At 36.3% G+C, this 14,130-nt stretch overlaps 2 protein-coding genes across 2 annotated transcripts in view; both read left to right on the top strand.

The window, feature by feature from the left end:
- The window catches only part of LOC127559025 (late cornified envelope protein 5A-like), a 120,928-nt gene that overhangs the window by 72,498 nt on the left and 34,300 nt on the right, over nucleotides 1–14,130 (top strand). The window lies entirely within an intron of this gene.
- Nucleotides 6,504–8,263, top strand: LOC127559024 (uncharacterized). The gene is made up of 2 exons (XM_051992470.1): nucleotides 6,504–6,593; nucleotides 7,543–8,263. Exon 2 carries the CDS (start codon nucleotides 7,560–7,562, stop codon nucleotides 8,184–8,186), a length of 627 nt encoding a protein of 208 aa, XP_051848430.1. The 5' UTR covers nucleotides 6,504–6,593; nucleotides 7,543–7,559; the 3' UTR covers nucleotides 8,187–8,263.

Raw genomic sequence — 14,130 nt, 5'->3', positions numbered from 1 at the left:
ATGAGTTTACATTCTAATTGAGGAAATAGCAAATACATATAAAAATATACAGCATAAATACAAAGTTAACAATAACTTGCTGGAAGGGAAGAAGAATAGCTTGGAATATGTATGCATTCACATGTTTGCATGTGTGTGTGTATGTTTATGGTAGTTTAAAACATGACAGTTTTATGGAAAGGGCACTAATAACAGGAGACATAAGGAAAGGCTAATAGTCAGTAAAAACTGATTAAGCACCTTCTATGTGCCAGATACTGTGTTAAGTAAACTCTGAGGATACAAATAAAAACAAAAGACAGGGGTTAAGTGACTTGTTCAGCATCATAAAGCTAATCTTTATTTGAGGTAGAATTTGAATTTAGATTTTCTTGATTCCAGGCCTAGTGCTCTGTTCATTGCACCACCCAGTTGTCCTTGATTTTGAGATGAAGAGAAAGGGAGAAGAGAGAATTCACATTAAATGGTCTTGATGTTTTTGCTGTTTGTTTTTGTTTTGTTTTTAGTGAAGTTGAATGCAATTCTTTATTTATTTTTCTAGTAAAGAGGTCCTTAGTTTCTATCTTTCCCAATGAATTAAAGTTTCAGTTTGTATGGCTCAGACACACATGATGAGTAGCTTTTGGATAATACATAACAGCACCTATCCCCCTTGTTGAGGTCTTTGTCCCTCATGAGTCTCATCACGAGAATTGGAAAAACTGGTAGATATAAACACCAAGACAAGTCAGCAGCCTTTAAAAGATCAGAAAGAACAGCAGAGGTACCCCAGAATTGGATAAAGAGAAATCTCCCAAGTTTCAAGAGAGAAACAGAGACAGAGACATAGAGACAGAGGCAAAGAGAGACAGAAAAATGGGTCGAGGGAGGGAGAGAAATGGAGAGAGAAAAAGAGATTGAAGAGAGAGGGAGAAATAGAGACAGAGACAGAGAGAAAGAGAGAAAAAAAGACAGAGAGACACAGAGACAGAGACAGAGAGACAAAGAGACAGAGAAACAAAGAGAGAGAAGATAATGGAGATCAATGAGTTTGACTCAGATGCCTCCTAAAATTCTTTAATATATTATTAAAGAAATTATTAATTAAGATGGGAAAAAAGAAGTAGTGATCACAAAAGAGCATAGTGGCTTTGCCAAGAATAAATCATATGAATTTAACTTGGGGCAGTTAGATGGCACCATAGGCACACAGAACACCAGGCCTGGAATCAGGAAATCTCATCTTCTTCAGTTCAAATTTGGCCTCAGACATTTACTAGCTGTGTGATCTTGGACAAGTCACTTAACCCTGTATGTCTCTGTTTCCTCATCTGTAAAATGAGCTGGAGAAGGAAATGGTAAACCACTCCATTTGTTAAGTAACCCCAAATGGGTTCACAAAGAATCAGCCATGACTGAAAAGACTGAACAATAGCAACTTTATTTGCTTTTTTCCCCCACAACATTAATGAACTAGATATGCAAAGGTAAACAGATTTTAGGTAAGAATTTGCTTAAATAGAGGGAGAGATAAAGAGATATGGATTAGCTGATAGTATAATTAAATGGAATTAGGTATTGAAAAATTGGATAAAAAGCACAGTCCTTAACATTTTTATTTTATTTAGAAGACTGTCTGTAAAGAAATACTCTGGGATTTATGCTTGACCTCAGATTGTCTAACATTATTATTAGAGACCTGAATGAGTCATAGATGGTATCTAGAAGGAAGAGCTGACACACTAAATGATACACTTAATAGTAAAAGAGATCTTGCCAGGCAAGGACAATAAGGTGAACTAAAAAAAAAATTAATTTAATAATGAGAAATGAAATTTCTTACTTTTGGGTTCCAAAATTCAAGCTCACAAGTTCAAAATGGGGGAGTCATGACTACACAGGAGGATATATTGCAAACAATTTGATGGTTTTAGTTGCCAATGAGATCAATGTGAGTCTGAAGTGAGATAGTATAGTGAAGAAACTTAAATAATATTGAGTTCCATTAAAAAGATGTTCTGGAAATAAGGTTATAAAGACTTTTTGAAAGGTCACTTTTGCCAAATATTGCAGAGTCCATAAGGCAATTTAGATTTTTTGGACTAGATGAAAAAGGAGATTCTTTGCTTCAATAGCTACCTAGTCTTAATTATTGAATGGGTGTGGCCTCAATCAAACTGACTTAAAGTCCAAGGTCTCTCATTTCATCCAGGGCCATCTCCAGTCTTGATCTATATCTTGCCACTGGACCCAGTTGGTTCTGGAAAATGAGGCAGGTCTCACCTAAATTCAATTCACTTGCATGTCACGGCATCACCTCCCTAATGTCATGGTCCTTTTTGAGAATAAAGGACAAACAATGTTGTAATGATGATGACAACTCCCATTATTCATTTGTAGTATCTTATTTGTGGTTTCTATGATCTTTTTAATGATATCTGTAAGGATATGTTGGCTTTTCTTAACTGCAAATTCTATTCTTCCTCTAAGAAATATAAATAATGATATTACTTGCTATAAAATAAATACACAATCATCCACATTTATACATAACTATATTCATAATGGAGACCTTTTTCCCCCCAAGTAAAGTTATTTATGTGTTGGAAGTTCATCCCATGCTCCCCTTTAGAATCTATCATTCATATAAAGTAAGGAAAGGAAGGAAGGAGAGAGAACCATTAGTACTTCCCAACAAGAGGTTCTTGATTGTCACTGAAAGTATTTCCAATATTAATAATGCAATTGAGAAGAAAAATTTGCTGAAAGACTTATGGTCCCATAAATTGACATCATGTTTCCTTATGTCATTTAAATTGATTCTTCCTGTCTTTCATTTTCATCCTCAAAACCAGATAAGAAGGTCTCTGTCTTTGTGTCCCCAGTTTTAATTTCATAGAAGTGTGTTAAGTACCTTATAAACATAGAAATCAGAGTCAATATCCTTCATATCTCCCTTGTACAACACCTTCCAATATATAGGAAAACACTTCCATATTCCCCAATATTCTTATCTATCCCAAACATTTACTTCATATCAAAGATCTCAAAGTATAACTCTGTAAGAGGAGGTAGCAGAAAACATCCAAAATCTTATCATTATTGAAAAAGAGGAAGCATCCTTAACACATTTCAGAGATTAGACTTCAAAATGGGAAGGTTAGAAAGGCATCATGGAACTGCCTTGCCTCCGAAGCACTTTCCCTCTTGACCTGTCTCCAGTTCTCTTTAGGTCTTGGTCCTATATAAAGAAAATCTTTGATTAAATCTCATTTGATCACATAAATTTTGATAAATTTATAAAATTTAAATATTTAAATACAATTTTAATTTAAATTAATTTAATTTATTATGATATATTATATATTTAATATATAACATTATAATTATTATAATATACTATTAATAAAGTATTAATTTATTAAATTAATTTAAATGAATAAATAAATTTAAATAAGGGTTTTCTCTTTTTTTCATTCTCTACAGAAGAAACTGAATTATATAATCATTCACTCAGACAGCTAGGTGGCTCAGTATATAGAGCTCAGGGCTTGGAGTCAGGAAGACCTAAGTTGAAATTCAGCTTCAGGCATTTACTAGCTGTGCAATCTTGGGCAGGTCACTTAACTTTACCATATCTATACAATGAGCTAGAGAAAAAAATATCAAATCATTCCACTATTAGCCAAGAAAACCCCAAATGGTAATCGATTAAAATTTTAAATTCAACAATATGTTGCTTTCAGAAAACATGATAAAAAATTTTTAAAATGCATATAAATATAAAAGGAAGGGCTGAAGTTGAATTTATTATGTAAAAAATAGTAGATGTAGAAATCATGATCTCAAAGTTAAAGCTAAAATAGAATTAATTAAGAGAAAAATAGGGAAACTACACTGTGTGCCAATATTGTTCAGTATTATTTTAGACCATTTAAAATAGAGAATACAAAATACCTGAGAGTATACCTGCCAAAATAGACAGAGGAATATATAAACATAAACATAAAATGTTTTTTATACAAGAAAAGTCAGATTGAAATAATTGGAATAATATTTATTGTTCATGAGTAGATAAAGTCAATATAATAAAAATGGACAATTTTATCTAATCTATTTGCTCAATGCCATTCCAATTAAGTTACTTGAAAATTATCTTACTGCATTAGAAAAAATAATAATAACAAAGTTATTTTGGAAGAACAAAAGGTCAAGAACTTCAAAAAAAACCAAGGGGGAAAAGATGTAAAGGATTCAGCAGTATCAGACATTAAACTATATAATAAAGTGACAGCATTGTTGAAGTATAAAATGGACCATTTCAATTCCTTTAAATTAAAATTTTCTTGCACAAATAAAATCAATCTAGTCAAAAGTATAAGGAATACAGAAAATTAGAAAGAAATTTTCCTAGACACTCTCTCAGAGAAGATGTGATTGTGTTCAAATAGTGCTATGGTGTAGGAAATGATGAGCTGGCTGTTTCAGAAAAACATGGAAAGATATGGACCAATGAAGGAAGATGTAGACTAACTTCAGAAAAAGAGATGAAAAATGGAAATAAGAACAATATGGTTTTACATATATACATATGAATGTATATGAACATGTGTTTATAAATATCTTTATGGGGGGAAGGAGAGTGAGGGGAGAAAAATAATATAGAAAGTACACAACAGAAAACAAAAGAACCTAAAAAAAAGCAAAAAAAAAAAAATTCTGGCTAGCTTTAAAAAAATGTCATGTTTATTATATTCATTTTCTTGAAATGGAAATTTATTGTTTTATGTTAAATTTTCTTCTATGTTCTTCCACGTATATGGAAATGTTCTTTTTATTCTGTTCTTATTTGATAGTTAAATTTAAAATGAATTTTAAAATTTACAAAGAAAGAAAGAAGGAAGGAAGGAGGGAAGGAGGGAAGAAAGGAGAGAGAGAAGGAAGGAGGGAAGGAGGGAGAAATGGAGGGAGGAAGAAATAAAAGAAAGAAAGACCCATGAAGAGATGGACAGAATTGAAGTCTGAAACAGCTTGTCACCAAATGAAGGTATTAAAATAGTGGGAGAAACTGATCAAGTCTTCAAATTAAAATCTCTTCAAACCAACAGAGACATCATACAAATTTAGTAATCTTTATGGTCAGAACACATCTAGAGTATTGTGTATGATTCTTAGTACCAAATTTTAGAATATTGATGGTGTTCAGAGGAGAAGAATGAGGTTGGTAAAGGATCTGAAATTCATGTAATATGAGGATTAAGTAGAGGAACAATAGGTGAATAATCAAAGAGGAGGCTACATGACAGCTCTTCAGGGATTTAAATAACTGTCTTCCGAAGAAATGGCTAAATGCTAAGTTTAATCAATAGGACAGGCCTATAAGTAGAAATTGCCAAGATTCCAATGTAGGTTTCATATAAGAAAATTTTTTTTAGCAATCAAAACTCTCTCAAATCAGAATAAATGGCCTTGAGTAGATTACTCAACGGTCAATAGAGGTCTTCGTTTGTTTTAAGACTAGCTCTCCCTATCTCACCGAGACTAACAGCCATTGATCAACTCACTGATCAACTATTGATTGACATGGGTAATTAACTATCTCTGAACTGACTTGTTTTACCCCTCCATAGATAGCCCGTGGCCTCTCATTACCAGGGATACTCCCATTGGTTCCAGACTTAGTTCAAATATCTGATTAGCTTTAGCACAATTATAGTTCAAAATTCCTGTACTTAAGCAGTCTGCCAGCTTCAGCATCCCCAGTAGTAAAAAAAAGAAAAAAAATGCATGCTGCCTGAGCCATCCCATCTGGCATATTAAAGATCTTTAAGCAAAAGCAGGAAAACAAAACAAAACAAAACAATTGTCTAGTACATGGAATTCTTTTCCAGGCATGCTTTGAACTAGATAATAACTGGGGACTCCCTTAATTCTATGACTTATCATGAGTGAATCAGTGCTTCCTCTGAAACTCACACTTGAGTGTTCCTAGGGAGCATTACTGAAAGATAGCCACAGTGGACTGCTAAATTCTTGAAGAGCTCTATTGTGTAGACATTATCTAAAAATAGACCAGTTGACTTAGACATCTGAAATAACAGGCATTCAGGGCTGGGTTGCCACAAGGGTAATCAGATGCATATTCAAGGAAGGGATAGGTGGTGATAGGATAGTGAATGGAATCTTTGGATTCTTTGAAAAGAATGAATCTCACCACATTCTTCACTTCATCAGAGGTTCCCAAGTCATTTAGGGGCTAGAGGAGAGATCCAAGACAGTAGGAGAGAGAGACACATGTCCCAATGGCGGCCAACTTCATTTATATGATGGTTCCTAAAAGACAGATAAACAGATAGACAGATAGACCACTTGGTCATTGAGAAGAAAATTCAAAATGATGATCATCAACTGGAAGTCATGAGGGAATGGGCTTGAAGAATGTGAAGAATTATCTGGCATGTGGAAATTACCTGGCACATGCCTTGGGTTGTGAAAGAGCCTTCTCCTCCCATGACACCAGAAGAGTCTGAGAGTCACTATAAAAGGGATCTCTGGCACTGGCTCCTCATACAATCTGTCTCCTCAAGGATCAACTAGTCAGCTTCTGTGATCTGGTAAGTATTTCAAAACTCAAGGCAATGCTTCAAAGGGGGGCATTTTAGGAAAAGACAGGAGAGGCAAAGGAGAAGAGAGAGATTAGAATGAGGAGAGATGAAAAAAGGATCAAGGCAAATAAACAATGAAAGACCAGTTACAAGCAGAATGACAAATTACATTAGTTTGTTGTTCTTTGGATTTGTGTTAGTCTAAGTTTAGTATGGATAGACCCAGAGCCTAGAGGAAAGGTGAGTAACTGTGGTTTGTTCCAGGGAAAACCTCCCAGATTTGGAGGCCTAAGAATATACTCACATAGTCATGGGGAACTTGTCCTTCTATCTAGAATAATTATGTGTATGTCTGAATGGAGACATACCTTGCCTAGTAGATAGATAGATAGATAGATAGATAGATAGATAGATAGAGATGCATATATATGTATATGCATGTGTGTATGTATGTGTATGTATATTATGTAAGTGGATTTGTATATACCACTAATGTCACTAAAATGTAAAATTTCAAATTAATTTGAAATTATATCAAACAACCTCAGACTTTATTACAAGTGCTTTGTAGTAAACTCTGGGTCATTCCTGATGAATACTAAAAACAGTGTTGATTTGAGACTGAGAAAGGTGAAAAGAGACAAATAGAGAAGGAGGAAGGTGGGGCTTCAAGTGGCAGTCATCATTTGGCAGCAACATCATAAAATAGGGTGAAGTCTAAGGATGTTATGGGGTAAAAGATCCAAAAATGAGAAATCGATGAAATATTCTTCACTGATAGCCAGTCCCTGGCTTCATATTCTAATCCAAAAATATTTTACCAGAAGAAATATCTTGTTAAATCTGTCTTTTTTAGTTAAGAATGGATTCTATCATTAGTCACCATCACTTCATGCATCAATCCAAGTAGAAATAAAGGCTTAACCTGGTTTAATATGTCTTTTGTATTGCCTTTCAGGTTGAACTTCTGCAGAAATGTCCTGCCAACAAAGCCAACAGCAATGCCAGGCTCCTAAGTGCCCCCTAAGTGTCCTCCCAAATGCCAGACTCCTAAATGCCCACCCAAATGCCCACCTAAATGTCCCCCCAAGTGCCCTCCCCAGGCTCCATGTCCTCCTCCAGTCTCTTCCTGCTGTGGTTCTAGCTCTGGAGGATGCTGCAGCTTGGGTGGATGCTGTGGATCCAGCTCTGGGGGATGCTGTAGCTCTGGGGGATGCTGTAGCTCTGGAGGATGCTGTGGCTCTGGTGGTGGCTGCTCCCTCTTTTCCCATCACAGGAGATCCCGCAGGAGCAGGCGCCAGAGGAATGACTGCTGTGACAGTGGCAGTGGGCGCAGCCAGCATTCTGGAGGCTGCTGTGGTAGCTCAGGAGGCTGCTGTGGTAGCTCTGGAAGTTCTGGAGGTTGCTGTGGGAGCTCTGGAGGCTGCTGTGGCAGCTCTGGGGACTGCTGCTGATCACTTACTACTCTCTACATCAAGAATCACCAATGTAGAATCCAAGGCCAACAATGATGCTGCTTCAGTCTGCAGTTTCACCTATTTCTCCCTACAATGCCCTGTATCCACTCTGCTCTCCCTAAGCCCTATTGATCCTGTGTCCTGAATCTTCCTGGCTTTAATTAAAACGAATTTGCCATTGATCACTGACTATTTACAACAATAAATCTGCATTCACAGTTATCTTTGTCTGGGGATGATTCTTTTTCTGTGTACTGGCCTTGTTTACATGAGTGTCACACACTCACTCCATAGGTCTCATTTTTTGTTGGAGGGGAAAAACCCCAAACCCAAAACTTTCCTCAAGAAATAGAGCCCACACCTGTATGTGCCAAAATGTTTGTGGCAGGACTGTTTGTAGTGGCTAGAAACTGGAAATTGAATGGATGCCCATCAATTGGAGAATGGCTAGGTAAATTGTGGTATATGAATGTTATGGAATATTATTGTTCTGTAAGGAATGACCAGCAGGATAAATACAGAGAGGCTTGGAGAGACTTACATGAACTGATGCTAAGTGAAATGAGCAGAACCAGGAGATCATTATACACTGCAACAATGATACTGTTTGAGGATGTATTCTGATGGAAGTGGATTTCTTTGACAAAGAGACCTGAGTTTCAATTGATAAATGATGGACAGAAGCAGCTATGCCGAAAGAAAGAACACTGGGAAATGAATGTAAACTATTTACATTTTTGTTTTTCTTCCACGGTTATTTTTACCTTCTGAATCCAATTCTCCCTGTGCAACAAGACAACTGTTTGATTCTGCAAACACATATTGTATCTAGGATATACTGCAACATATTTAACATATATAGGACTGCTTGCCATCTGGGGAGGGAGGGAGGAAGGGAAGGGAAAAATTGGAACAGAAGCGAGTGCAAGAGATAATGTTGTTAAAAAAATACCCTGGCATGGGTTCTGTCAATAAAAAGTTATTATAAAAAAAGAAAAGAGCCCACATAGATGCAAGTTCTCAGTCTTGGTTTGATATACCTACTCTATTATCTTTCCAAGTGAACTTGGACAGAGATATCCTGCCAGCTTTGCTGACAGAAGTGGCAAGTTCCAAATCTCCCCCCACCAAAGTATCTCCCCAAATGTCTTACAGTAAGTTGTTGCCCTTTGTTCTCAAAGAGGATCCAAATGACATCATTGTGTTAGAATTGAGTTACAGTGTGCCCAACTATGGCTGATCAGACCATTATGAGCTTAGAATGCTGTGCCACAGATCGGATACAAATAGTTTCTATAAACATTGGGGGGAAGGGGGACTTCTCTAACTTTGCACATTTCTTCTTAGCTAATTCAATTCTGTTTTGCTCATAGAGCACAACACTTTCTCTGACAAGGGCATCCCATGCTGGATGGTTCTTTGCCAGTGTCTTCCATGTGATACAATCGATTCCAAAGTTCTTAAGAGAGACCTTGAAGGTGTTCTTGTATCTCTTTTTCTGATCATTTTGTGAGTGCTTGCTCTGTGGGAGTGCTCCATACAGATGTGCTATCAAAATCAGCTTTCGTACTTATGGCAAATTCTGCAACTTGAAAAGACTACAAATGAAAAATAAAATTGAGGGAGTATTGATATATGATTTTTTGTTTGCATATCATTGTGTGCTCAATGCAACCTCTGAAACTGAGACACATAGCGTATGGATCAATTCTCTGCTGCTTGTTCTAATTTTGACCTAACAACACCAATAAAACACAGGTCCTCCATCAGTCAGCATCATGCCATCTATATGTGAAACCATCCAAAATGGAAGTTTTGAATGCTTTGAACAAGTTCTCTTACCTTGACAGAATACTTTCCAAGGATGTCCACATTGATAATGAGATTGATACACACATTGCCAGAGCTAGCTCAGTGTTTGGGAGCTCTGAAGGAAAGTGTGGGAGAGGAGAGGGATTAGACTGACTACCAAGCTGAAGATCTCCAGAGCCATTTTGCTGACTGCATTACTGGATGCCTATGAAACCTGGACAATATACCATCACCATGCCAGGAAACTGAATCACTTCCATTTGAATTGGCTTAGAAAGATTTTGAAGATCACCTGGCAGAATAAGATACCAGACACTGAAGTCTTTTTTCAAACTAAACTGCCAAGGATTCCAACTTTACTGCAGATAGAGCAACTCCATTGGGCTGGTTAAATTGTTTGAATGCCAAATGTACACTTGCCCAAATGTCTATCTAAATGCCCTTCCAAGTGTTCACCTGAGCTCTAGGAGATGCTGAGGGTCCAGCTGTAGGAAATGTAATAGCTCTGGCTTTGGGGATAGTGGCTGCCGATATGGTTTTCTACCAAGAAGCAGTGAAGTAGACCCAAAGGCCAATGAGCTGTCCCTGAGTTGAAATCTGGCCTCGACCATTTGCTGGCTCTGTGACCCTAGGCAAATCACTTAACCTGTTTACCTCAGTTTCCTCAACTGACAAATGAGCTGCAGAGGAAAATTACAAACTATTCCAGTATCTTTGCCAAGATGAGATACAAAGAGTCAGACTGGACTGAAATAACTAAACAACAATGGCACCTACCCTCAGAGTTGTTTTAACCATCAAATGAGTTAAAACTGTTAAGTATTTAGCATAGTACTTAGCACATAATAAGCACTACATAAATGTTAGTACTGGAGAAAGAGGAGTAGATTGGCTTCTTGTAACCTAGAATCAATTCTGTGGTGATGGCTCTTTCCTTAAGCTAGTTTCACAAGTTCTAAATCCGTGATACTGAAACTGATCCTTCCTGTAGTCAGTCTTTTCCCTCCAAGTTTATGTGAATGCCTTCTGGCTAGGTAGTTTTATATTATTTTAGGAAAATCATGAATCGCCTGATCACCTGAGTATTTATCACATTCACTTTCACTGCAGAACTCGCTCCTATCTCTGATGCAATGGGACCTTAGAGCATACTAAACCACAGATTACTTTTATTTTTAAATCATATTGTAATATATACACTTGAACTCAATTTGGGCCAAGGCAGTCCTGGTTGGCTGGTATCCAATTCAACACTTACTAGAATACAGGACAATAAGATGTTGTCTGTCTACATATAAAATTGAGCTCTGTAAACATGATCTTGAAAATTACCAGTTACAGCCAGCTTTAAAGCCCAAATTATCATTTTGTAAATAAAACAAGCCACAGCAGACTGGAGAACACCTGCCTGCCTTAAAGTTCTTCAATGCTTTTTCCTCTTTTGCCTTCCTCCATTAGAATGAAAGCTCTAGGAAGGATCCTGGGAAGATGACAAGAATAGGTTGGTAAATATCAAGCTTTCCAGATTTCCTACACAAATAGAAGAAATTTGCACCTCAGGGAGAACCCAGACTGATGAAAAACCAAGAAGACTCAGGGCAGAACAGGGCTTCTCTAGACACAACCTGAGAAGATCCAAAGAAAGACCCAGAGCCAGAGATTAACTTGTGTGAAGTGCAAACACCTATGGGCTAGTTTCACAAAAACACCCAGTGGAGAGCCCTGGAACTGGCTGGGTGTAGTTGGAAACTTAGCAGGAACCAAAGAGACTTTCACCTTCTAGACTGTTTGTGAAGTTAGGGTCTGAGTTCAGGAAGACTAAGAGAAGGCTGATTGGGACCACCAGGCCCAGCTGTGCTGTAGGATAGGATCCCTGAATGAGAAGGAACCAGCACCACGTGAGTGCAAAAGCAATGGGACAGGGTCGTTGCTGGCTGTGGACACTTGATGGAAAGTGGAGCTCTTAGTTTGGGGTTCCTGGTCAGAAGAGAGAGCTGAGGTGATGCCAGAGCATCATTTCCCACACCCAATCCCAGGATTAGAGGTGTTTATACTAATACCTTTTATTAAAAAAAAAATGAACTGGCAAAGAAAGAATCTCATTATAGAAACACACTATGGGAACAAGGAAGACCAGAATTCATCTTCAGAGAACACTGAAGTAAAAAAAAAAGCTTCTGCCCCAAGAGTAACATGAAATGGTTCCCTGCCTAGAGAGAATTTGTAGAAAGACTCAACAAATAATTTAAAAATCAAATAAGAGACATTGAGGAAAAATTAAAAATAAAAATCATCAGAAAATCAAGAAGATTATTGCGGGGGAGAGGGGTGGGGTTTAACCAACTAGAAAAGGAGATACAAAGTCTCAAAGATGAAAATAACTTTTTGAAGATTAGAATATGGCAAAAGCAAGCCAGGGAAACTCTGAGAGACCAAGAAATACCAAAACAGATTGTAAAGAATGAAAAAAATAGAACATAAGAAAAACATAAAAAATATGAAACATAAGAAAAATGGAGAATAGATCAAGAAGAGAAAATATAAGGATAATTGAATTGCCTGAAAGTTGTGACCAAAAAAAAAAAAAAAAAAAAAAAAAGGACCTTTACCCAATAATGCAAGGAATAATCCAAGGAAATTGTCCTGGAGTGATAGAACAGGAGGGGAAAGTAGAAATAGAAAAAAAAAAAAAAATCCACCAGTCACCACCCCAATGAGATCCTTTGTGGAAAACACATAGGAACATTATTGCCAAATTTCAAAAAACCCAGAGTAAAAAGAAAATTTTGCAAGAAACAAACACACACACACAAAACCACAATTCTAATATGCCAGAGCTACAAATAGAATTGTACAGGACTTAGCAGCAGCCACAATAAAAGACTTCCAGTCCTGGAATCATATCTACGGACAATCAAAAGAACTAAGCCTGCAGCCAAAAATATGTAAATTTTACAGCAAAATTTTGTATAATGTTGAATGAAAAAAAAATGGTCATTGAGTGAACTTGCCAATTTTCAGGACTTTCTATCAACCAAACTGGAATTTAATAGAAAATTTAACATATAAGAGGCAACACCAAAAATCAATTACAAGGAACTCAACACAAAGAAATTTTTTATGTTTTTTATAAATAGGAAATGTATACAATATGTTTAAGATTGTCATCAACAATAGAGCAGTTCAAAAGAAAAATTGAAGTAGTATTAAGGCAAAAATAGTAATTCTGTTAATGAGATGCAGAGGAAGAATAGACACAGAGGCATTAGAAGGGGAAAGAGGGCTTGTAGTTATGAAAATCTACTCACAATCAGGAATGGATTAAATAAGCAACACTAATTGTATACCATAAAGGGTATAGCACCAAAATCTATTTAAAAAAATAAGAGGAGAAGGATGGGCAAACCAGGAAGCAAAGGGTATGAGAAGACAAGGGAGGGATCTGTGGGTGGTGGGAGGTTAAGTAATAGCAAGACAAGTTAGGAGCAGAATTAAAGCAATGAGTCATGAGGGATAGGAAAGATATGTGTATCTGTATGTGGGGGGGGGGGATGAGATATATGTGTCTGTCTATGTCTATATCTATATGTGTAAACATAAATATATTCTTTCTTAACTACTATCCTGCTTAGGGGTGGGATGATAGGGAAAAAAAGAATAAAGTAAAAAAGTGAGCCACAGAAAATAAAAGAACAATTTACAAAGAAATGTTATCTGTCTACATATAAAATTGGCTTAGAAAAGGTGGACACTCATGAATATAATTTCTTCTACTAATATTTATATTTTCTTTATCTGGTAATTTGTTGTCATGTATTTTGGATCCTCCCTGATGTTCTGCTCGGCACATGACAATGTTCTCTTTTGTTTTATTTCGTTTTGTTTTGTATTCCTGTTCTTGTTTACTTTTTTTCTTATTCTGTTTTTTACAATAAAACAAATTATTTTAAAAAGGTGGGGAAAGACATAGAATTAAGTGGATATACAATTAAATTCTATTAAACATTCAAAGATAATTAATTCCAATATTAAGCAAATTATAAAAACAGAAAAAGATAGAATTTTGATCTTATTCTAAATGAGGCATAGACAAGACAAAGAGAGAAAACTCTGGAACTAATGAGTATTTTATATTAATATTCATCAAAGTAATAGCAATGTCATCTTTAAAGATTATCCACTGTGATAAAGTCATATTTATAACAGGAACACAGGACTGTCTTACTTTTCCATTCATATTCTCAGCACTTCGTATAATGCATGTGGTAAGCATTTAA

Source organism: Antechinus flavipes, chromosome 4 (assembly GCF_016432865.1).
Source record: "Antechinus flavipes isolate AdamAnt ecotype Samford, QLD, Australia chromosome 4, AdamAnt_v2, whole genome shotgun sequence".
In the NCBI taxonomy this organism is placed as follows: Eukaryota; Metazoa; Chordata; class Mammalia; order Dasyuromorphia; family Dasyuridae; genus Antechinus; species Antechinus flavipes.
This window is presented reverse-complemented; position numbering and strand designations above follow the sequence as displayed.

Excerpts from the sequence above, each read along its gene's own strand:
- LOC127559024 (XM_051992470.1), top strand. The coding sequence starts at position 7,560 with ATGTCCTGCCAACAAAGCCAACAGCAATGCCAGGCTCCTAAGTGCCCC.